General features: G+C 47.5%; 1 protein-coding gene across 2 annotated transcripts in view; it reads left to right on the plus strand.

The window, feature by feature from the left end:
• Positions 1–25,898, plus strand: part of LOC137436605 (uncharacterized) — a 185,236-nt gene that overhangs the window by 2,714 nt on the left and 156,624 nt on the right. Inside the window, exons 2-3 of one of the 2 annotated variants that reach the window (XM_078786603.1) lie at positions 6,496–6,807; positions 11,863–11,908. In XM_078786603.1, coding sequence (XP_078642729.1) covers positions 11,872–11,908 — 37 coding nt within the window. In that variant the 5' untranslated portion in view covers positions 6,496–6,807; positions 11,863–11,871. The remainder of the gene's footprint in view (positions 1–6,495; positions 6,808–11,862; positions 11,909–25,898) is intronic. The other variant, XM_078786604.1, reaches the window with a different exon arrangement.

Consider the following 25,898-nt stretch of genomic DNA (forward strand, 5'->3'; position numbering starts at 1 on the left):
TGGGAGTGGCTTCATATAATTATAAACAAATATCCACCATTTTATTAACTCGCATAGCTTTGAGGCCTGTTTTGTAGGCCCGTGGTGTCTTGCTCTCTCTCCCAGTTTTATTTCAAATCAAACTCAATTTATCATTTCATTTTTCACAGTCGCTAACATAGTTTTAGACTCGGTTGAAAAAAAACGGGAAGAAAATCCGATGAAAGTTGCCCTTTTCGAACGAAATGAATTCTCAAAGGCCTGTAACTTCAAGGCCATTGAGTCTCTCTCACGCCTTTATCTCCAATCTAACTCACCATATGATTTCATTTTTTATCGATGGTTTTAGACTCGGTGTCAGCAATAATTGAGAACATTCCACACACGCGGGAAAATGCAGAGATATATTTTTAAAAATCGCGTCATGGTGTATCATACACCGCCCAACATGACACCGACGGCAACGTGTCGATATATATTAAAAATTCGCTTTTGCTTTTCCGTTAAGATATATTACTTTTTCGTTTGATGACAGTCGTCACAAAAACGTCAACAATGATGCCGACATATATTTCTTCGTTTTTATTTCATTCAACATTATTAGCCGGAAGTAAAATATGTTTCAGGAAATTACCGAGAGATATTTCTTCGTTTTTTTTATTAGTTATGTGCGCATACACTTTAAATAGGTTTATTTGAAATCTTTAATTTTCCACAATATAATTTACTTGCCATTTATCATTTGATGATTACGAGACACTTCCTCTTGAGGATCGTGACAATTCATGCGCTGCGTGGAAACTTCCATTTCCAAAATGTATGAGATGATCGATGAACGCAGACTTGAACAGGATGTAGCAAGAAAACGAATGAGACGGGCGAACGAGTCCATCGACGAAGGTCAATGCAAACTTGCGGGGTCACCCGTGGGAATCCCACGGGCATGGATGTGTGTGACATTTCGACATATTGAGTTCGATGCTGCACATTAATTTTTACAAAATGGTTACTGGCAAGTCATCAGATCCAGAAATGGTGTAATGAACACAATTTATTTACGCGCAAGCACGAAAGCAAGACGGGCCGATTTCCGATTCCGACGGGCCGACGGGAGAGACGGGCCGATTTGGAGCAAGAAAAAGAACGAGATGGGAGAAAAACGAGAGAAACGAGATGGGGAAAGCCGATTGGAGAGGCGAGTGAGGAGCGATTGGAGAGGAGTGTGAGGCACGATTGGAGAGGAGTGTGAGGCACGATTGGAGAGGAGTGTGAGGTGCGATTGGAGAGGTGTGTAAGGCACGATTGGAGAGGAGTGTGAGGCGCGATTGTAGAGGAGTGTGAGGCGCCATTGGAGAGGCGTGTGAGGCGCCATTGGAGAGGAGTGTGAGGCGCGATTGGAGAGGAGTATGAGGCGCGATTAGAGAGGAGTGATTGGAGGGGAGTGTGAGGCGCGATTGGAGAGGAGTGTGAGGCGCGATTGGAGAGGAGTGTGAGGCGCGATTGGAGAGGAGTGTGAGGCGTGACTGGAGAGGAGTGTGAGGCGCGATTGGAGAGGTGTGTGAGGGATTTGGAGAGGAGAGGAGTGTGAGGGATTGGAGAGGTGAGGGATTGGAAAGGAGAGGAATGTGAGGGATTGGAGAGGAGAGGAGTGCTAGGTGGAGAGAGGAGAGTGTCAGGTGGAGACAGGAGAGTGTCAGGTGGAGAGGAGTGAGGGGTCACATATTATGTGAAATAAATAAATTGTGTTCATCACACCATTTCTGGATCTGATGACTTGCCAGTAACCATTTTGTAAAAATGAATGTGCAGCATCTAACTCAATATGGCGAAATGTCACACACATCCATGCCCGTGGGATTCCCACGGGTGACCCCGCTAGTCTATATTATAATAGCCGTAGATGATTCTGTCTGTCTGTCTGTCTGTCTATCTGTTGGGTGTCTGTCCGGGGTGTAGCTTACTCGGTTTGCAGAGTAGCTCCACCCATAGCTCCACCCATTCTGGGAGTGGCTTCATATAATTATAAACAAATATCCACCATTTTATTAACTCGCATCGCTTTGAGGCCTGTTTTGTAGGCCCATGGTGTCTTGCTCTCTCTCCCAGTTTTATTTCAAATCAAATTCGATTTATCATTTCATTTTTCACAGTCGCTAACATAGTTTTAGACTCGGTTGAAAAAAAACGGAAGAAAATCCGATGAAAGTTGCCCTTTATAGAACGAAATTAATTCTTAAACGCCTGTAACGTCAAGGCCATTGAGTCTCTCTCACGCCTTTATCTCCAATCTAACTCACCATATGATTTCATTTTTATCGATTGTTTTAGACTCGTTGTCAGCAATAATTGAGAACGTTCCACACACGCGGGAAAATGCAGAGATATATTTTTAAAAATCGCGTCATGGTGTATCATACACCGCCCAACATGACACCGACGGCAACGTGTCGATATATATTTAAAATTCGCTTTTGCTTTTCCCTTAAGATATATTACTTTTTCGTTTGATGACAGTCGTCACAAAAACGTCAACAATGATGCCGACATATATTTCTTCGTTTTTATTTCATTCAACATTATTAGCCGGAAGTAAAATATGTTTCAGGAAATTACCGAGAGATATTTCTTCGTTTTTTTTATTAGTTATGTGCGCATACACTTTAAATAGGTTTATTTGAAATCTTTAATTTTCCACAATATAATTTACTTGCCATTTATCATTTGATGATTACGAGACACTTCCTCTTGAGGATCGTGACAATTCATGCGCTGCGTGGAAACTTCTATTTCCAAAATGAATGAGACGATCGATGAACGCAGACTTGAACAGGATGTAGCAAGAAAGCGAATGAGACGGGCGAACGAGTCCATCGACGAACGTAAATGCAAACTTGCGGGGTCACCCGTGGGAATCCCACGGGCATGGATGTGTGTGACATTTCGACATATTGAGTTAGATGCTGCACATTCATTTTTACAAAATGGTTACTAGCAAGTCATCAGATCCAGAAATGGTGTAATGAACACAATTTATTTACGCGCAAGCACGAAAGCAAGACGGGCCGATTTCCGATTCCGACGGGCCGACGGGAGAGACGGGCCGATTTGGAGCAAGAAAAAGAACGAGACGGGAGAAAAACGAGAGAAACAAGACGGGGAAAGCCGATTGGAGAGGCGAGTGAGGAGCGATTGGAGAGGAGTGTGAGGCACGATTGGAGAGGAGTGTGAGGCACGATTGGAGAGGGGTGTGAGGCGCGATTGGAGAGGAGTGTGAGGCGCGATTGGAGAGGAGTGTGAGGCACGATTGGAGAGGGGTGTGAGGCGCGATTGGAGAGGAGTGTGAGGCGCGATTGGAGAGGAGTGTGAGGCGCGATTGGAGACGAGTGTGAGGCACGATTGGCGAGGGGTGTGAGGCACGATTGGAGAGGTGTGTGAGGCACGATTGGAGAGGAGTGTGAGGCGCGATTGGAGAGGAGTGTGAGGCGCCATTGGAGAGGAGTGTGAGGCGCGATTGGAGAGGAGTGTGAGGCGTGATTGGAGAGGAGTGATTGGAGGGGAGTGTGAGGAACGATTGGAGAGGAGTGTGAGGCGCGATTGGAGAGCAGTGTGAGGCGCGATTGGAGAGGAGTGTGAGGCGCGATTGGAGAGGCGTGTGAGGGATTGGAGAGGAGAGGAGTGTGAGGGATTGGAGAGGTGAGGGATTGGAAAGGAGAGGAATGTGAGGGATTGGAGAGGAGAGGAGTGCTAGGTGGAGAGAGGAGAGTGTCAGGTGGAGACAGGAGAGTGTCAGGTGGAGAGGAGTGAGGGGTCACATATTATGTGAAATAAATAAATTGTGTTCATCACACCATTTCTGGATCTGATGACTTGCCAGTAACCATTTTGTAAAAATGAATGTGCAGCATCTAACTCAATATGTCGAAATGTCACACACATCCATGCCCGTGGGATTCCCACGGGTGACCCCGCTAGTTTTGTTATGATATGTATACAACACCCGAGAGAGAATGGCGTTTCCTTCAGTTGGAATCATTGTAATTGCTTCGGCCATAATTGTGATAGGCACGGTGATATTTATCAACATTTTGAGGATAAACATCACAATTTTGCGATCTCTCGATTTCGTACTTTAGCAATGTATCTTGGCGTATTGGTCATCCTTGTTAGTTATGAAAACGTTCGAGAATACAAGGTTTGCCTTTTAAATGCTTATGACTTCACTCTAGAGTAGTTTCTAAGCATATCCTGTTGTCTACATTTGAATGGGCGGCCATTTTTTCCCCGTCCCTCGGGGAATGTGAAACGCCATTTCTGTTGTGCAATTTTGACTGTATTTGTGGTTTTGCAAAAATTAAGGCGAGCTAAGAATATAATTGGAGTTCTTTAATTCGAAGACGAGTCCGAAGTCATTGATTTTTGACAAGTGGTGCAAGAAAATATTCTCAAGGGAAGGGATATGGGCACCAAAAAGGGTTAAGAACCGCTGAACTAACAACAATCTTTATTTCACAAGGAGGTAATCATCACAGCACATACTTACATGCAAAAGGCAAAAGACAGAAAGAAAAGACTTACTCCTCACATATATTTTTCCCCTTATACCTACTTACCTTTTTTTTTTGTATACAAAATCGAGGCTCGTGTAAGAGTTTACATTGACCACAAAAAGACAAACTGATACATAAAACATAAAACATATGACAAAGGGAGCAGGACACAAGATGGAGAGCAGGGACATCGGGAGATCTGTGGGAGGGAGAGGGCTTGGGGGTAGGAGGCATGGGAAGGAGGGGGGTGGGAGAGGTTAAAAAAAAAAACACAAGGACACTGCTAGGACTTCCAGGAAAGAAGTCGGTATTTCAAAAAAGTGGATCTGGGGTGAATTAACGGGGGAAGAACAGATCAAGGTTTTGGATGGGGGAAGATAAGAGATGGTGGTGAACAGCTGTTTTAAAGACCTGGAGGGAGGAGTGGGATTGAAGAGAGTGAGGGAGTTTGTTCCAGAGGCGGGAGTATAAAGAGGAATGAAGGTGTGAAGGTGAGCAGAGAGTCTTGATTTTGGCAGTTTAACCATAACAGTGTTGCTGGCAGATCTTGTGCGACCTGTAGGAATATTTGGGGGACAGAGCACAGACAGAGCTGGGGGAGCAAGGCCGGAGAGGAATCGGTATAAAACAAATACTTGCACACAAGTGTGCACAAATACCTGCACAAGACAAATACAAAATACTTGCACATAAGACATGCCGCCATCACTCATCCGGGATGAAGGACACGAAAAAAATGATGATAAAGGAACAGAGCGGAATATGGGGTTGACTCCTCCCTTACCTGACACAAGCTGTGTCACTCGAAATATGTTGGGGAGCGAGGGAGGGGGGAGGGGTTGGGAGTAAAGGATAGGGAGGGTGGGTGGTGGTGACTTATAGACCAAGGATGGACGGATTGATGAACAAATGGTTTGACTGTGCCATACATAAAAGAGTAAGTCAGAATGGTGAGGGATGGATGAACAGATGGTTTATTGTGAATAATCAGAATGAGGGACGGATGAACGTATGGACAAAACGTTTCATGAAAAAAGGGTGATGAGTCAGTATGGTGAGGAATTGATGAACAGATGGCTCGAATGTCAGACAATGGATTACGGGATTAAAAGAAATACTGATTGATGGATTTAGATTCTTGAAGCGGATTGGTGGTTGATTGAGAAGATTGAAAGTGTGCCGATAAGGGGGAGATCACACTGGACATGAAACAGTCTAATCTCACAACGCATTTCCCCCCAATCCGCTGGACACAGGGCAAGGATCTACCTCCACACAAACTAAAGAAATACAGCTGTGGCTAAAAATATTGGCACCCTTGCACTTTTTTTTTTCAAAGAATGCACCATTTTTTCAAGAACATTGTTGAAATTTAAAAAATCCTTTGGTATCCACAAATGTATTTCTTTGGTTTACAGTGTGTTACGGATTTGTCACTTCCGTTGTTGTGGTTTTCATCCACTGTAAACATTTTTGATTCCATGTACTATTATTGTTGTCGTTTAAGGGAAATGGATATTACTATTTTCAAAAGGTAAAAAGGTTAATGTTTTAAATGAAACCGGAACCGGGCGACGAGGGAGAAGAAGAGGAAAAAAAGAAGGCGGAGCGAGTGAGTCGGAGAAGAAGCATAGTTGCTTTGCGGTCTGGAGCGAACGTTGGCGAGCAAGAGTCACGAGTGAACTTTGCATTTCCCAGGAAAGGGATTCCTGCGCAGAGTTGTTATCGCTGTTACATATCAACCTGCGTATCAGGTTTTGCGGTTGATTTCGAGGAGAATCATCGTCGTGCCGTTACGCCTCGAGAACGGGCCGTCGGCCATTTTGACTCGCGCGCTTTGCGCATCGCGCAAGGTCTTTGCTTTGCTTCAGCCGTTTTCACCGCATTCAGATGTTTAACTGGTGTGTGTGTGTGTGTGTGTGTGTGTGTGTGTGTGTGTGTGTGTGTGTGTGTAACGTGGATTTTGAAGGTAAATCTGAGGTTCGCCGACTGTGAGCCGTGAAATGTCCATACCCGAGGGTGTGATTTCCCAGTCGCCTGGAGGGCGCCTTTGGATTTCCCAGTCGCCTTGAGGGCGCCTTTGCGCAGCTTTGGCCGCGTGACTGTGACTGTCATCCGAGAGGGATTCTGGTCTCGATTAGACATCGTTCTGACGATCGCTGGAGCGGATTGACTTTGGCTTGAAGCCGGGATCGACTTTTGCTTGAAACCAGAATCAACTTTGGTTTGAAGCCGGGAAAGAGACATTGGGAATGTTCTTGTTTCACTCACTTGGAGCACAGTGAGTTATATATTACGAAACTGATGGTACCATCATAGGATATATATTGATTGTACTTTTGATTAATATTATTGTTGTACTGTTATTCTTGTGTGATCTTAATACAATATTTGTTTGTTGGTAACAATTGGTGTGGCTTCACCATTGATCTTTGACATACATAATAACACATTTTTCTGCTGTGACTCCTCTCAGGGCTCGGAGGTACAGGGGGGTTTGGGTTTGGGGAGGAGCACGTAACAAATGGAACAAAACAAAAAAAGCTGATAAAATTACAAAATCTTTGCTTAATCCACACAGAAATCCTAAAATGGCCCGGACAATATTATTGGCACCTTTTAGAAGTTGTTAGAAATAATTAGAATTCAAGCACGTGATTCTCCTTTTCTTTGGAGTTGAACTCACTTGTGGTGAGTTGCATGTGCTTGCAATATAAAAATCACTCATTCAACCAGTTTGAATGTAGCCAAGCATGGACAATCTCAAGGCTACAAGTCCATCTCCAGAGGCCTTTATGTTTCTGTGTCCACCATACGCAATGTTATTAGGAAGTTTAAGGCCCATGGCACTGTGGCCAACCTCCCTGGACATGGCTGCAAGATAAATCTTGATTGAAAATTGCAGCAAGGACTGGTCGAATGGTGGAGAAAGCACCTTGATAAACTGTCAAACAGATTCAAACTGAACTTCAGACACAAGGTACGACAGTTTCAACTCGCACCATCCGTCGCCAAATCAATGAAAGGGGGTTGATGAAGGTGTATCGATTTGAATGTCCACACACAAAGAACAATTTTGAATATTTAATTCTCCGGAGAGAATTCACTTGAATACACCAAGGATTACAACAAAGTTTAACAGTACACTATGCCAGCGTACACGACCACAGAGCAACACAACCGTTTCCAGAAAAATCTTCTGCCCAATTCGATTGAATCTAGTCCTTTTATTGTGTTTCTTGAGACAAAGGAAATTCTTCTGTGCTTTGAGGCATCAGACTGAAAGATGAGAGGTCAAACGAGGGGTCAGGGATTTGAGGCCAGTTGTCGCCATGAGCATGGTAAAACATCTGTTGTAAATTCAAATCAAGCCATTTGGGATAAGCTGTTGATGATGAAAGCCTAAGTCACACATAGGCGGATTTGTCGGCGACTACGGGCGACTGGAAAAATCGCCACCACCCGCCGACAATCGTAATGAAACCGCAATGGACGGTCTTCTGTAGTCGTGGTTATCCTCCCCAGGTCGGCTGCAGTCGGCAAGAGCCGCAAAGGGGCCAAATATTTTTTTTAATGTTTAAAAACGGCGCGCTCAGTCGTCCTCAAAAAAGATCCGCCATGCTGTCGTGATGGAACCGCCATGCTGTCGTCGGTATCCATAATAAGACCGTAAAGCGTCCGCAACCCAGTCGCTCATAGTCTCCCGCAATTGCCCCACCAGCTAGCACGGCAGAGGTGCGAATGCCATACGGCCTTCCTGCGGCATCTTCCCGACTACGGGCCGACACTGTTGCGGCTGCATATCGACTACAGAAGAACTGCCACGTCTCCCCTGTGGCCATGGGAGACTGATGACGACAGCAGTAGGACTAGTGGCGGCCGAGTTACGGCCATTGGCGACAGAGATACGACTGCCTGGCGACTGCATTACGACATACCACGATTCCATGGCAAGACAGGATGGTGTGAGGGTCTCCGTGGAGTGAGGTCCTGTGGTGCCGACAAGGATATGGCTTTATTGTTTGGACTTGGGACTTTTGGGAACTTTATTTTTGGGACTTTGGTCCTTTGGAAACTTTATTTATGGGACTTGGGACCAGTGGAAATAATTTGTTGGACTTTATTTCCATTCTCTCTCCCTGCAGAAAAGTTTGATTATTACATTACAATTATACATCTTTATTAACTTTCTTATTGTACATCAAACATCTTTATGCTTCATGTCATACATCATTGAAATGAATAAAGTGAAATGTAAAATAGAGAGATAAAGATTTTAAAAGTTGTGTGAATCGTCTCCAATCACCGGCGGTCTTATTGCAGTCTTGCGGACGTCGGAGTAAACCGCCACCCGGCCCCAATGCAGTTGCCGCGATCCGCCATCGGTCGTAATCTACCCGCCAGACTGTCGCCACGCTGCCGCCGTGCATCCGCAATGCAGTCATCGTCGATCTTCAACAGTCGCCATCCCACTCGGGACGTCGTCGCAATGCAGGTGCAATGTGGCCGCCTGCAGTCGCCATACTGCCGCCTGACCATATTTGACCGCCCGAAATCGCCAGTAGTCGCCGAAAAATCTTGATCGCCGGCAGTCGCCAGTAGTCGCCAAAATATCCGCCTATGTGTGACTTAGGCTGAAAGATGGTGTTTTTCGCATGGTGTTTTTCAGCGCCGGTCGGCGCCAGAGAACTTGTCAGGCAAAACAGCTTTGTTCGTTTTACATATCCCTTCCTTTCACAGATTATCAATGTAGACTTTATTCTGAAGTATTTCAAAACACAGCAACACACAATATCTATAATTCATAATGCAGATTACTCAAATATTTATCACTAATTATACTCTTCACCTTTATTGGCAATATACATTTTGAAGATTATCATGATTGGTGTGTCATGAGATGTGAGGATTTAAAACAATTGGTGGAAAATACCATCATTCAAAATTTGCCATTGTCTTTAAACAGCAACGACAAATGACATTTATTAATCCTGAGAATTAAAACACGCTATAAAACAAATTTGAAACAAGATGACGGCGATAACTCACCTTCTCTTAGCAAGAGAAACATCTCACCACAAGGTTCAATGGTTGGAGACCCAGGAGGACCTAACTGCTGAGAGAGAGACATAAGAAAGCCCGACTGGAATTTTCCAAAACACACCTGAACAAGCCAAAATCCTTCCGGGAGAATGTTCTGTGGACAGATGAGACCAAATTAGAGCTTTTTGGTAAAGCACATCATCTCTATGTTGTGCTGAAAACAAAATGAAGCCTTCAAAGAAAAGAACACCTTCCCTACAGTCAAACATGGAGGAGGTTCAGTAATGGTTTGGGGTTGATGTACTACCTCTGGCACTGGGTGCCTTGAATGTGTGCATGGCATCATGCAATTAGGAGATTACCAAGGCATTTTGGAGCGCAATGTTCAACCCAGTGTCAGAAAGCTGGGTCTCCGTCGAAGGTCATGGGTCTTGCAGAAGGACAATGACCCCAAATACACTTCAAAGAGCACCCAGGAATGGTTCCAGACAAAAAGCTGGAATGTTCTAAAGTGACCAGCAATGAGTCCAAATCTAAATCACATTGAACACCTGTGGGGAGATCTGAAAACAGCAGTTGGGAGAAGGCACCCTTCAAATCTGGGAGAAATGGAGCAGTTTGCACAAGAAGAGTGGGCCAAACTGCCAGTAGAGAGGTTTAGGAAGCTCATTCATGGCTATAGGAAGTGCTTGAATGCAGTTATTTTGTCCAAAGGCTGTGTGTGCTACAAGTCGAGGGTGTCAATAATTTTGTCAGTGCCATTTCTTTCATTTTCTGATTTAAAAGGATATATTAAGTTCTGAATCAAAATCAAAGGTTATGTAATATTAACAGTAAAATAATCAATTGTGGAGACCAAATACTTTTGTCAATTTCAACTAAGTTTGAGAGAAAACTAGAAGGGCACTTTTCGACGTCACAACGTCGACTGATAATCCTCTGCCCACATTATTATATCATTATAATACTTGTATCAAGTTTGATTTAAATCCATTAAGCTGTGCCCAAGTTATCACATTTTTACTTGAGATGACCTCTGACCTTTGACCTATTCACCCCCAGATTTAATCAATTCATGTTTACGTCGTCATACATACCTGTACCAAGTTTTAATTTAAATCCCTTCAGCTGTTCACAATGTCTCACATTTTTACCTGACATGACCTTTGACGCTTGGCCTTTGACCTCAGGACCCCAAAATCTAATCAGTTAATCTTTACATCATTATACATATCAGTACCAAGTTTGAATTAGATCCCTTTAGCCATTCTCAAGTTATCGACCAATTACAGACTTTGACCTTTAACCTTTGACCTCTTGAACCCAAAATCTAATCAGTTAGTTTTTACATCATTATACATACCTGTACCAAGTTTTAATTAGATACCTTCAGCCATTATCGAGTTATAGACCTATTACATACTTTGACCATTAACTTCTTGACCCCAAATCCTAATCATTGAATCTTTACATCATTATACATAACTGTACCAAGTTTAAATTAGATCACTTCCGCCATTCTCAAGTTATATAATATAACTATTACAGATTTGACCTCTGACCCCAAAAACGAATCACTAAACTTCACAATATTATACATACCTGTACCTAGTTTGAATTAGATCACTTCAGCCGTTTTTTTCTTCCTTTTTTGTTTTTTTTTGTATACAAGATCGAGGCTCATGTGAGAGATAGCACATTAAACATATATTAGCACATAAGACACAAAAACACTATATACTCTTTTCTCCCGCCTCTGGAACAAACTCCCTCACTCTCTTCAATCCCACTCCTCCCTCCAGGTCTTTAAAACAGCTGTTCACCACCATCTCTTATCTTCCCCCATCCAAAACCTTGATATTTTCTACCCCCTTTAATTTCACCCCAGATCCACTTTTTTGAAATACCAACTTCTTTCCTTGAAGTTCGAGCAGTGTCCATGTGTTTTATATTCCTCCCCCGCCTTCCCATGCCTCCTCCCCCCAAGCCCTCTCCCTCCCACAGATCTTCAGTTGTCCCTGTTCTCGACTGTTGTCGAGTACCAAGTGTGCCTCCCTCTATCGCCCCATCTTGTCTCCCGCTCCTTTTATCATATGTTTTTTACGTGTCCGTTTGTTTTTTTGTGATTAATGTTAGCTCTTACACGAGCCTCGATCTTGAATTTTAAAAAATGGGAGATTGAGTCAAATTCCCTGTTCTGGCAGATTAAAATCATTGCACAGGTCTGTGAGTCAAATGACATTTTTCTGTGTCTAACGTTTTTTGCACGTCTCCATTCCCTGTCTGACTGTAGTGCGTACACATGCCAACTTACTCCATTCTTCTGCTTCTTCTCATTTGTGAGTTTGCATTGCATTATACCATGGAATTACAATATGGTCACATTAATGGATTGTATGCTTGGCAGTGTGTGCATGACAGAACAGGTTGTTGTCTGATTTCTTCCTTGCATGAAAATGCATGCATTACTGAAATTGTTTGAGCTATAATGTTTGAAATTACATTCCACAATCGGTTTAAAAACAATCAGCCATTTGCAAAATCTGAAAAGGTGATTTACATTGCGGTAAAATGAGTGCAATTGAAGATGGAAAAAATTAATAAAATTACTATAATTCACCAAAATTGAGATCTCGCGAGATCTTGGAGACGGTGGCAGGGATTCTCGAAGCTCCACACGGTCTCCACGTTTTCAAAGTTAAGTCTGTTCACAATTGTATTTTGTCGAAACTGTATTTATCTTTCGGTGTGTGAAGTAATAGTGTGCACCTTGGAAGTTTCTCGGTGTTTATCTTTCATAAATTAATCGTCTGTTTGCCGCGTCGCGAGCGATTTGAAATCGAAGTTAAGTAATTGTTCCCATTTGTATTTTCGTTAAAACTGTATTTATTTCATGGTGTGTGTACGTATATTGTGTCCCGACGAAGATTTTCGGTGCAAATCTTTCATACCTGTATTGAAAATCGTGTTAATTCGTGTCGTGTCTTGAGGCCTTGTACAGTGTACACTGTACAACCTTGAGGCTTTGTTTTTCTCTCAGCGGTCTGTCGTTTGTGATCCAATAACTTTCGTTCTCTGTTTTCCCAGTCTTTTCACCAATAGCCTACTTCCTTGTGTAAATCTCAACTAAAAAAAAAACAAAAAAAAACAAAACATTTCCTTCTCTGTTCTCATTCGTTTATTCATTCTTATTCGTTCGTTCGTTCTTCGACCACGTGTTTCTCCCCCATTTCCCCAGATAGTTTTCACTGTTATTAACCTTCAATGTTTACACTTTCCCCTCAAGTTATGTATTCCGTCATATATTATAACACCTTTTTCTTCTTCTTCTTTAAAAGGCTGCTTTCGACTTGCTCACCAAATCTATTCATCCCAAAAAAAAAATCCATTTCCTATAGTGCCTTTTTTCTACATTCCCTAAACTCTCCTGCATTCCATCCTCCATCCAGCGTCCTTAAACGTATTTTTAACTCGAAGGTCACAAGAAACTCATTTTGCAATAAATGTTCGTTTCCCATTAATCGTACAATTTCTAAAATCAAATCTCACCCCTCCCCTCCAAATCTTCCCCATAACCCCTCCCCTCCAAATCTTCCCCATCACCCCTCCCTTCCAAATCTTCCCCATAACCCCTCCCCTCCAAATCTTCCCCATCACCCCTCCCTTCCAAATCCTCTCCATCACCCATCCCTTTCAAATCTCCCCCCTTGCCCCCTCCCTCCTAAACTACCCCCTCACCCCTCTCCTCCAAGACTCCCCCTCACCCCTCCCCTCCTAGACTCCTCCCTCACCCCTCCCCTCCTAGACTCCTCCCTCACCCCTCCCCTCCAAATCTCCCCCATATCCCATCCCTTTCAAATCCCTCCCCTTGTCCCTTCCCTCCCAAACTCCCCCCTCACCCCTCCCCTTCAAATCTCCCCACCTTCATTTCTTCTCAATTTCCCCCCTCTCACTCCCCCTCCTCAAAGCGTCCTCCCCGCTTCTTCCCCCTTCCAACTCTCACCTCAATCTCCCCCAACCTTCTGCCTCGCTCTTCCCCCTCCTCAAATAACACCTCATTGTGCCTCACCCAATCACCATCAAACCTTTTGTCCGCCCCATCCTTCCCTTTCTCCGAGCTATTCTGAAATCTCTGACACACCTTCAACAGCTCTCCCTACCTCTTCCACCTCTTCCACATCTTACCCTACCCCTCCTCCCCCCTGTTCTGTATCCGATGCTCCCCCTTCCTCTTCATTAACGGTATGGACCTCAAACATCCGGGGCCTTCGTTCAAACTTAACTGATCTCTCCATACAGGTTGCTTCTGTCAAACCAGACGTGATCTGCTTAACAGAAACTTTCCTCCTTCATGATGTCTCTGATTCCTTAGTATATCTCCAGGGCTACTCCCTCCTCCAGTATGATAGACCTGAGCCTCGTCCTGGAGGTGGGGTTGCTATCTTTATCAAAAACTCTCTTCCTCACTCGCCCTGCACTGCACTCTCTCCACCTCACCCACAGGAATACCTCTGGCTACGGCTTCCCCTTCGCTCCCACCTCTTGTTCATATGTGTGTTGTACCGTCCACCAAACAGTGATGACTCCGTCTACATCTCGCTGTCTGATAATATGGACCAACTTCTATCTACTCATCCCAACTCTCTCTTCCTCATATGTGGTGATTTCAACTGTCATCATGCCAGTTGGCTGGGTGTGGGTACCTCTCTCACCAGCCATGGCTCCTCAGCAAAGGACTTCTGCGACTCACTGGGACTGACACAATCTGTCAATTTCCCGACCCGGATCTCAGTCAACGGAGCATCTTCTCTTCTGGACTTGGTTATGACTAACTTCCCTGAAAATGTCTGCTGCTCTTCTTCTGCTCCAATCGGATCATCTGATCATGTCCTTGTTAAAGTGGACATCTCTCTGACCATCCTCAGGGAGCCTGCTCAGCGTCGACGAGTCTGGCATTTCACTCAGGCCAACTGGCACGGTCTTCAAGCAGCCATCAATCATCTGGACTGGTCTCCCATCTCTACCACCTCTGACATCAACTCATCCTGGGAATTCTTCCAAAGTAAATTGCTCTCTCTCATGCACAGATTTATCCCATCTCGTCTTCAGTTGTCATACCCTTCCTCCCGTCCATGGTACACGGAATATTGTGGTGAGGCTGTTGCCCAGAAACAACTTGCCTTTGTCTCCTGGAAAGCAAATCCAATGGAAGGAAATCTCATTTCCTTTCACAAAGCCCGAAACAATTGTGTGTCCACCCTCAGGAGAGCCAGGAAACAATATCTCTCCGTTCTCAAGACCGAACTCTCTTATCTGTCTCCCTCTTCCAAATCCTGGTGGCGTCTAGTCAAAGCCGTTTCTGGTGTTTGTTCCCCCCCCCATCCCCTCCCTTACCTCAAACGGCTACACAGCTGACTCCGCACGTGAAAAAGCTGAATGCCTCAACTCTGTGTTTGCCTCTAAATCTTGTGTCCCAAACCCATCCCTCTCTGTACCCACCATACCCAGTCGTACCCAGCTGCTCCTGGACTCTGTGTCCTTTCCTCCTGACAAGGTGGAAAAGTTTCTGTCAACCCTCGACTCTGATTCTGCAACTGGACCCGACGGCATCAGCCCACGGGTCCTAAAATCCTGCTCTGCCGCTCTATCTCACCCTCTCTCTCTGTTCTCTTCACCCTCTCTTTTGCTCAAGGTCAACTGCCATCTGCTTGGAAATCAGCCAACATCACCGCTTTGCACAAAAAAGGTGCAAAAACAGATCCTAGCAACTACAGACCAATCAGCCTTCTCCCAATTATCAGCAAAGTCATGGAATCCATCATTGCTTCGGATATGAAATCTTTCCTCTTCTCCAATGGCTTGATCTCTGATCATCAATTTGGTTTCAGACCAGGTCACTCTACTCTGGACATGCTGCTTCTGCTGTCTCAACAATGGATGGAGGTCCTCAATGCCAAAAAGGAAATTAGAGCTGTCTTCCTCGACATATCACGTGCCTTCGATACGGTCTGGCACCCCACTCTGCTCACCAAACTCTCCTCCTTTGGTATCCATGGAAATCTCCACGCATGGCTGGCGGACTTCCTCTCTAGTCGTCGTCAACATGTGGCCCTGAATGGGTTTCTCTCATCTCCTCTTCCTGTTCAGGCTGGAGTTCCCCAAGACAGTGTTCTGGGCCCTGTGCTTTTTCTGGTCTTCATCAATGATCTCTCTGACTCTCTTGAAAATCCTCTCTATCTCTTTGCTGATGACTCACTCTCTGCCACTCCATTCCTCTTCCCTCAGTTCGGCAGTCTGCAGCCTCCTCACTCTCTGAAGACTTGGACAAAATCACAGACTGGTCAAACAAGTGGAACATGTCTTTCAATCCTGACAAATCTCACACTCTTCTTTGTCTCTCCGAAAAGATCGACTGGACAACCCTCCCATCTACTTTCTCAACAATCCTCTCCAAGAAGTTCTGTCACTCAAGCTTTTGGGTCTCACTATCTGCCATGATCTTTCTTGGGAAAACCACATTTCCAAGCTGGCCTCCAAAGCCAGTCGCCGACTGGGCATCCTCCGTCGTGCGAAGTCCTTCCTCGGCACACCTGAGCTCCTCACCACATACAAGGCTTTCATCCGCAGCTCAATGGAATACTGTTCTCCCCTATGCTCCTGCCTCACACCTAGCTCGGCTTCACGCTGTTGAAACCAAAGCTTTCAGAATTATTGGAATCTCTCCGCGATGACGCTATCTCCTAGGGCCTTTCACTTAATCACCGCAGGCAGGTTGGTGGTCTTTCCGTCTTCTACCGACTCCTCTCTGGCCTTGCTCCCCCAGCTCTCTCTGGGCTCTGTCCCCCAAATATTCCTGCAGGTCGCACAAGATCTGCCTGCAACCCTCTTATGGTTAAACTGCCAAAATCAAGACTCTCTGCTCACCTTCACTCCTTCATTCCTCTTTTCTCCCACCTCTGGAACAAACTCCCTCACTCTCTTCAATCCCACTCCTCCCTCCAGGTCTTTAAAACGGCTGTTCACCACCATCTCTTATCTTCCCCAATCCAAAACCTTGATCTTTTCTTCCCCGCTAATTTCACCCCAAATCCACCTTTTTTGAGGTGACTTTTGACTTCTTTCCTGGATGTCCTTGGTTTCCTTGCGTTTTATACCTATCCTGCCTCCCCCCAGGCCCTCTCCCTCCAAAAACATCTCCCGATGTCCCTGCTCTCAAATGTTGTGTTTGTGTGCTTCCTCCCCTTCTCTCCCCATCTTGTCGACCGCTCCCCTTTTTATATACTTTATTTGCTTGTTTGTTTGATTTGTTTGTTTGATAAATGTTAGCTCTTTCACGAGCCTCGACTCTGTATACAAAAAAAAATTAAAAAAATGTCCGTCCGTCTGTCTGTCCGTCCGTCTGTCTGTCCATCTGTCTGTCTGTCCGTCCATCCGTTCCCAGTTACCGCAAAAACGGCTGAACCGATCGCAACGAAATTTTGGGTGGGTAATCTTGGGACCACCTGGAGTAAAATAGGCTATTGTAGCGACCCATGGGTCCCCCGAGCGAGACCAGCAGCAGAATCTCCTTGCTCCAGCCGGTGACGTCACCGGCGGACAACCTCGGCGCCGGGGTGGCTGGTCACGTGACCACCAAAGCATGCCGCGCGTGCGGTTATAATCCTTTGCACCTGTCGGTCACGTGACCACCGAAACACGCCTCGCCTGAGAGGCGTGGCTTCGGTTTCGGTTATGCTTTCTGGTTTTGGATATATATGCAGCCCGATAAACGGGCTTTTCAGAGTTCCCGAGTTGATTTTTACAATAAACATCTTCTCGGACGAGGTTGTGTCTTGCCCGTCACTTCGTCCGTCTCAAGCAAGAGCCCGGCTCTTCATTGGTGACCCCGAATTTACGACGCACGATGGACACCGCAGTGTCCCTCAAACTGCCCACCTTCTGGGAAGCACATGCCGCCGTCTGGTTTGCGCAGGCGGACTCCCAGTTCACCCTGCGTAGCATAACGGAGGACGCCACGCGATACCATTACGTGGTCGCCACGCTTGGCTCCGCGACCGCCGCCCGCTGCCTGAGCTTCCTCCAGAACCCGCCCGCTGACGGCAAGTACGACGCCATCAAGGCACTTCTGCTGGGCGCTTTCGCCCTCTCCCCGGCTGAGCGCGCACGACACCTGCTCGACTTTTCTGAGCTCGGCGATACGCGCCCGTCCGAACGCATGGATTACATGCTCGCGTTGCTCGGCGAGCACCCCTCGGATTTCCTGTTTCAGGAGCTCTTTCTTCGCCAGCTCCCGGCCCAGGTACGGGTCGCCCTGGCAGGTACGACCATCGTGAACCCCCGCGACCTCGCCAAGGAGGCCGACAAGATCGCTTCGACAAGCCAGCTCGCCGGAGCGGCGAGCCAGCTCGTCAGGGTGGCGGCCGGGACCCTTCCCGCCCACCCGCCCGACGCCCGCGACGCAGTTTCCTTCATGGAGGCCGCCGGGCCGGCGCGACTGGCAACGGCGACGCCGCGTCACCCGGGCCCGACGCGTCGACCTGAGCCCCCGCCGGACCCGGCCTGGTGTTATTTCCACGCCAGGTTCGGGCGGCAGGCCCGATCATGTCGGCCCCCATGCACATTCGGCAAGTCGGGAAACGGGCGAGCCGGCGTTCCCTACCAGCAATGAACGCCGGCCGTTCCGGAAACCTGCTGTTCATCGCGGACCGAGCGTCGGGACGGCGCTTCCTCTGCGACACCGGCGCTCAGCTGAGCATCATTCCCGCTTCGGCGGAGGACAGGCGGGCCGCCGTTTGCGGCGCCCCCTTGGTCGCAGCCAACGGCTCCGCCATCCGCACCTTCGGCCCACGCACCGTCGCCCTCCGCTTCGGCAGCCAGCTCTTTCACTGGGAGTTCGTGACGGCGGACGTCCCCATGGCTTTGCTCGGGGCCGATTTCCTGTGCGCCCACGGGCTGCTGGTCGACGTGAAACGCCGGCGTCTCGTCAACGCCGAAACTTTCAGCTCCCTGGCATGCGCCTTGAGCCGTGCCGTGCCCACCGAGTTTTCCTGCGCCCTCCCATTGGCGGACGACTTCGCACGCCTCCTTGCGGAGTTCCCGGCCCTCACACGACCGACATTTTCGGCCATCGCGGTGCGCCACGGCATCGAGCATCACATCCCCACTATGGGCCCGCCGGTGTACGCCCGGCCTCGCCATCTCGACCCCGCCAAACTCGACGTCGCCAAGGCCGAGTTCGTGGCGCTGGAGCGCCTCGGCATCGTGCGGCGCTCCGACAGCGCCTGGGCCTCGCCGCTGCACATCGTCCCGAAGCCGGGGGGCGGATGGCGGCCATGCAGTGACTACCACCACCTCAACGACGCCACTACCCCCGACAGGTACCCCGTCCCGCACATCCAGGATTTTTCCGCCCGGTTGGCGGGGCGGACCATTTTTTCAAAAGTGGACCTGATTCGGGGGTACCACCAGGTGCCTGTCCGCCCAGCCGACATCCCGAAGACGGCCGTGATTACACCTTTCGGCCTCTTTGAATTCCTCCGGGTGTCCTTCGGCCTCAAAAACGCGGCGCAGGCGTTCCAGCGCCTGATGGACGGCGTGCTGCGCGACTTGCCATTCCTCTATACCTACCTGGACGACATTCTCGTCGCCAGCACGTCCAGAGCCGAGCACCTCCTCCACCTCCGGACGCTGTTCGGCCGCCTCAGCAAGCATGGATTGATCGTCAACCCGGCCAAATGTCACTTCGGTGCGGCGACGATCGACTTTTTGGGCCACCGCATCACCCAGACCGGCGCCGTGCCGCTGTCGGCCAAAGTCGAAGCCATCGCCGCTTTCCGGCGCCCCCGCTCCGTCAAGGCGCTGCAGGAGTTCCTCGGGATTGAACTTTTATCACCGCTTCGTGCCCCGAGCTGCGCAACTCATGCGGCCCTTGTACGCCGCCCTCCGCGGCCAGCCGGCGAAGCGCGATGTCGTCTGGTCCACGGACATGGACGCTGCTTTCACCGGCGCGAAACGGGCCCTCGCCAACGCCACGCTGCTGGCCCACCCGGTACCCCAGGCTCCCATCGCCCTCACCACGGACGCCTCCGACTAGGCCGTGGGCACGGTCCATGAACAATGGGTAAACGGGGCCTGGCAGCCGCTCGCATTCTTCAGCCGGCAACTCCTGCCCAACGAGTTAAAATACAGCACCTTCGACCGCGAGCTCCTCGGGCTGTACCTGGCCGTCCGCCATTTTCGCCACCTCCTGGAGGGCCGCCCGTTCACGGCTTTTGTCGACCACAAGCCGTTGGCTTTCGCCATGGCCAAGGTCATGGAGCCATCTTCGGCCCGCCAGCAGCGCCACCTCTCCGCCGTGTCGGAGTACACCACGGACATCCGGCACGTCACCGGGAAGGACAACGCCGTGGCCGACTGCCTTTCTCAAGCCGGCGCCAATGCCGTCCACCTCGGCATCGACTTCACCCTCATGGCAGCGGACCAGGCCACCGACGGCATGGTGCAGGCACTCCGGTTGGCGGACACGGGCCTCCGCTTGGCTGACGTCCCCTTCGCGGACACAGTCCTGCTGTGCGACATCTCCCAAGGCCGACCTCGCCCCGTTGTGCCGGTCACCTGGAGGCGTCGCATTTTTGCTTCGCTCCACGGCCTCTCTCACCCGAGCCAGAAGGCGTCCCAGCGGCTGGTGGCGGCGCGTTTCGTCTGGCATGGCCTGCGATGGGACGTCCGTGACTGGGCCAACGCCTGCACACCCTGCCAGTGGGCCAAGGTCCACCGGCATACCCAGGCTCCGCTGGCTCCCTTCTCCGTACCCGAGCGACGGTTCGACCACGTCCCCGTGGACCTGGTGGGTCCCCTTCTCCCATCGCAGGGGTTCACCCACCTGCTTACCATGGTGGACAGGACCACCAGGTGGCCGGAGGCCGCGCCCCTCACCTCCACCACCACCGCTGACATGGCCCAGGCATTCATCGCCACCTGGGTCGCGCGTTTCGGCGCACCAGCGGACATCTCGTCGGACCTCGGCCCACAGTTCACGTCCGAACTATGGGGCGCGATTGCCCGCACGTTGGGCATTACCCTACACTGCACCACGGCTTACCACCCCCAGGCCAACGGGTTGTGCGAGCGGTTCCACCGCTCCATGAAGGCCGCACTCGTGGCCGGCCTCCAGGACGACGGCTGGGCCGACCGGCTCCCGTGGGTCCTTTTGGGCCTATGCATGGCCCCCAAGGAGGACCTCCAGGCGTCCACCGCCGAGCTGATGTACGGCCAGGCCCTCCGCGTACCGGGCGAGTTCATGCCCGACGCCACCAGCCTCTGCTCCGCCGCGCACCAGCGCACGGACTTCCAGGAGGCCGCCCAACGTTTCGCCCCAGTGCCCACGTCCCGCCATGGCGACCCCCAATCCTACGTCCCCCCAGCACTCCGCTCGGCGGAGTACGTCTTCGTGCGCCACGACGCGCACCGGGGGCCGCTCCGACCACCATACGACGGACCCTTCCGGGTCCTATGACGGGACAACAAGTCCTTCATCGTCAGCATCGGTGGCCGGGCGGACCGGATTTCGCTGGACTGCCTCAAACCGGCCCACATGGATGTCAGCCAGCCACTACGGCTGGCTCTCCCACCGTGGCGCGGCCGCCCCCCGTCCACTGCACCCCCCGTCCGACCACCCGCCACCACACCGGACCCCCCCCCCCCCCCCCCCCCCGCGGCTGGCCAGGGGTCGTTTCGGGCGGGTCATCCGGACCCCCCTCAGGTTGACCTTCCTGGATCAAGTCCATTCTGGGGGGGCGTGTGTAGCGACCCATGGGTGCCCCAAGCGAGACCAGCAGCAGAATCTCCTTGCTCCAGCCGGTGACGTCACCGGCGGACAACGTCGGCGCCGGGGTGGCTGGTCACGTGACCACCAAAGCGTGCCGCGCGTGCGGTTATAATCCTTTGCACCTGTCGGTCACGTGACCACCGAAACACGCCTCGCCTGAGAGGCGTGGCTTTCGGTTTCAGTTATGCTTTCTGGTTTTGGATATATATGCAGCCCGATAAACGGGCTTTTCAGAGTTCCCGAGTTGGTTTTTACAATAAACATCTTCTCGGACGAGTTTGTGTCTTGCCCGTCACTTCGTCCGTCTCAAGCAAGAGCCCGGCTCTTCACTATATTGTTTTTCCAATTTCAGCTTTGGTCTCCAGCATTTTCAGGTTTGGATACCTGCCTAACATTATTGTCCTGGCTACCGCAAAAACGGCTGCACCGATCGCAACGATACACCTCCATGCCCGTGAGATTCCCACGGGTGACCCCAATAGTAATAATAATAATTAAAACTGTGAGCAGTGATGCCCCAGGAACCAGGCTGCTCCATTCTGTTTGGAGAAGTGTGTGACAACATCATTGACAATGGCAGCTCTGACCCGATTATGCAAAGTTTGAACAAAATCGATAGAAAAATGGAGATGTATTTTAGAGATTTTTCATTAAATCCAATATGTCCGACATGCCACATGACATATGACGTCATCCTTAGGTTATACATCAATTCAAGTGGCATGCTATAAGTGGTCCAAGTTTCAACTCAATCAATCGAAAAATGAAGGCAAGGTTGCATTTTCAAGGTTTTCATGAAATCCAATATAGACGCCTTGTCACCTGACCTATGACATCATCAATATTCATCAATTATTGCTTTATTTTTCATTGCCTAACCATGTGACCAATTGAATCGATTTTTAGCTCATCCGGAACGAAGTTCAGGGGAGCTTATGCGATGGCGCGTCGTCCGTCCGTCAGACTGTCCATAAACACTTTAAACTTCTGCTCCGAAACCACTGATGGGATTGCGACCAAATTTGGCACAAATTATATTTGTTGTGTTGTGACTAAAGTTTGTTCATGGCAATTTTTAAAAATCGGGATCTAAGGGGGTCTCCCGGGGGTCAAAGCGGAGCCAGGTTTGACCCCCCAAAATAGGAATTTGCTTTTTCCTCTGAAACTACGACACAAACTATTTCGAAGAAACTTGACCACAACCTTCATTGCCTGTGATGTACCGAAGTTTGTTCACTGCACTAAAAAAAATCGAAGTCTAAGGGGGTCTGTGAGGGATCAAAGTGGGTCCAGGTTTGACCCCGCCCCCCCACCCCCACCCCCACCCCCACCCCCCCACCCCTTCAAAATAGGTATTTGCTTCCTTCTCTGAAAGTACACACACGAATTCGGTGAAACTTAAGGGTGTAGTACTGGTGAACTTTCCAATATGCCTCTTTTTTTTTAAATATGCCTCTTCACCCGTTATGGTTTAGATTCATACGTGTTGTATAAACTCATTCAGTATTTCCTTTAAAATATCTAATGTTATCTTTACACGCAATTTACAAGAAATATAATATTTTGCATGAAGTTTGTTATAACTTTAATTTGCATCATTCTTTTGGGCTGAAATTTGGACAGGATATTCAGAATATCACTTCCTTTAAAATGATGAAGGCTTTTGTTTATAGGAGTAGCCATTGTGGATTTATTGAAGGACAACCAAGTTTTATCTGGTAATTGGCATAATTAGCTAATTAGTGAACATTTGACATAATTTCACAAAATCCTCTCATCAGGTAGTAGAGTAACACATGTATAATACATGTACCAAGTTTTGTGTGAAAAGAATGATAGGTGACATAGAAGATAGAAGTAGAAATGTGTTCTTTGTTTTTCCTTGTTTTTTATTGACGGTCTAATTTATGCAAATTATATGCATGTAATATGACAAAGAAGCGTTGAAACTGGTCTGAGTTAAAGCCAAGATTATATCTTTCAAGAAAAACTGAAAATTAGATATTAACTTGACTTTGTTTTTGTGTAAAGGCCTCTCAAAGGTACCTATGTAGTTTTCTCAATTTTTCACCAGTACTACACCCTTAACCACAACCTTCACCACCCGTGCTGTACCAAATTTTATTCATGACATTAAAAAAATTTGCCCCTTTGAGGGTGGACAGGGGGGTTTGCCCCCCAAAATAGGTATTTGCTTTCTTCTCAGAAACAACATAAGCAATTTCGATGAAACTTCACCACAACCTTCTTCACCCGTGATGTTTGTTGAAGGCATTAAAAAAAATTAGGGTCTTCAGAGGTATATGCGGTTGGGGGAGAGGGGGTTGCCCCCCAAAATAGGTATTTTTTTGTTTGTTTAAAGTCTTATGATTATGTTAGTATGATTCTACATGCTGCCGTGTCTTCTAGCAACCATTGAAATTGGTTCAAAATACCTTTAGTCAGTGCAGTCTATTGCTTTATTCTACCAGGTGAGCGCCAGGGGTATTGCCCCCGATGTTTTTTTTCATATTCAAGTTCTTATTGACGTGTCGGTGCTACGACAAATGTTTCATGTTAATTGGAGAAATTTGTTTTCATCTCAACGTAGCTGCCAAATCAATTCACCGATGACATCTTCTTGAACAACCTGTTTGCACCATGGGTAGTCGATCATAACCTGACAAGAATCGCATTTGTGGTTATGGAGAAGAAGATTTTTAAAGTTTTTGCTTAAATCCAAGCTGGTTACCAGAGTGATTGCGAAATCAAAATTCAGGAAAAAGATGGCATCAATTCCCATTGGCCCCAACATTCCGCTGAGGTTTCAACTTAATCGGACCAACAGTGGTGACGCTACAGCTTCCACAAAATTTAGCGTAAAGAATAATAATAAGTCTAATAACAATAGGAGACCCAGTCTGTATTCTTGGTCTTCTAAATATGGCATTATAAGTTAATTCCCTGACATCTCTCAAATCTAGCACAATACCGGTGTTAGTATTTGAATGGACCAATTGTCCTTCAGCTTAAGTTTCATAACCATTGAATCCCAGAACTTCGGTCTTGGACATGACTGGGCACATGCCCCGTCATTCACTTTGTCGATGTCACTCAACCCAAAGGGATTGGTTTATTATCCTATTCCTTTTTGCCCTGTTCCCACTAAATATTTTCACCATGTTTCTTTTCAATTCCTTCTGGCCCTTTCCACTGATGTCCTGTACAAGCTACTTATTAACCCTTTCATTGCTTTCTTATACTTGTAATTAAGCCTCTCCCAAAAGCATAAGGGAATTTGGCTTATTGTTGTTGTTGTAGGGTTTGTTTCTACAACTAGCAGCTCCAAATTGATATGGTACTAATTTCTCAGACCCCCTAGGAGTACAAAACCACCATTTAGAAAAAAAATATTATTGCACTCCCAAACTCCAAATTTCAGAACTGTATCAATTTCAGAGTTGCATCTTGGAGCCAGCTGGGACTTTTGGAATGAAATTTTGCCGAAATAATGTGACTATAAAATATATGGGGTTGACATTGTTTTGACCTTGACCTAGGTTTTAAGGTCATGACCTAATTCTAGACGTTTTAACATTTTCACCATAACTTTACGAATGTCCGGGCAGAACGAAATTGCCGTATATAGATAGCCTAGAGCAAGTCGCATCTATGTTTAATTTACATCATACCTCTCTGGGTAAAGGTAAAATGGCCCTCTGACCAAAATAAATACTTTTTTGTCATCACTCAATTTTGCCAATGCGGAATCTCAGACCGCTTGACCTTCCAAGATGTTCTTGCATCATAATGGTGTACCTGCACTGAAGTTGTGCACCTGATATTTGATTCGTGTCCTTGACATACATTTTTCAGATTGTGACTTATTAAGAAAAAAATACTTTTTTGATCATAACTTCAATAAATTTCCTCCGATTTTCAGGGGTTTTTTTCGATTTAAAAAAAAAGTGTTGTTTTTTGGATAGATTGTAGGTGGGGACCAATTTTCTTATATTACTATCTATCCCTAAATGTTGAAGGTCAAGGTCATATGGTGGTCTGAAAAAAATATTGCCATCACTGGTTCGTGGATCAAGGTTAAGTTGCAGGAGATCACCAGGGGTAAGCCTCCCCTTTTCGGAGAAAGCTTACCCTTAGTGATCGCTTTGTGATCGCAGATATCTACAGTAGTTTTTATTTGTCTTCGTCTTCCTCTTCCGTATGCATTTGGCTGTGATTTTTCACTTTCTGAGGGTGTGGCTATGCCTCTGATGTAAGAAAAGAAAAAAAAACGACGCTTGATGCCAAAGAAGACTACGCGCTACGCCCACACCAGCACAACACCCGAATAACACGAAAGTTTTGCTCTGTGCAGATGGTGTTCACTTCTCTTCCATGTGATAAGGCAGATGTGCGTTCCTCGTTTATTTGTTGTGTGAACTATTCTGCATCTTTAGCTTTAAATTACAAATTGTACTTCATGGTGTTCTTTTAAACAACGTTGACGCCAGTTTTCTATTTTC

The sequence above is a fragment of the Myxine glutinosa genome, chromosome 11 (genome assembly GCF_964187855.1).
Source record: "Myxine glutinosa chromosome 11, kmMyxGlut1.1, whole genome shotgun sequence".
Lineage (NCBI taxonomy): Eukaryota > Metazoa > Chordata > Myxini > Myxiniformes > Myxinidae > Myxine > Myxine glutinosa.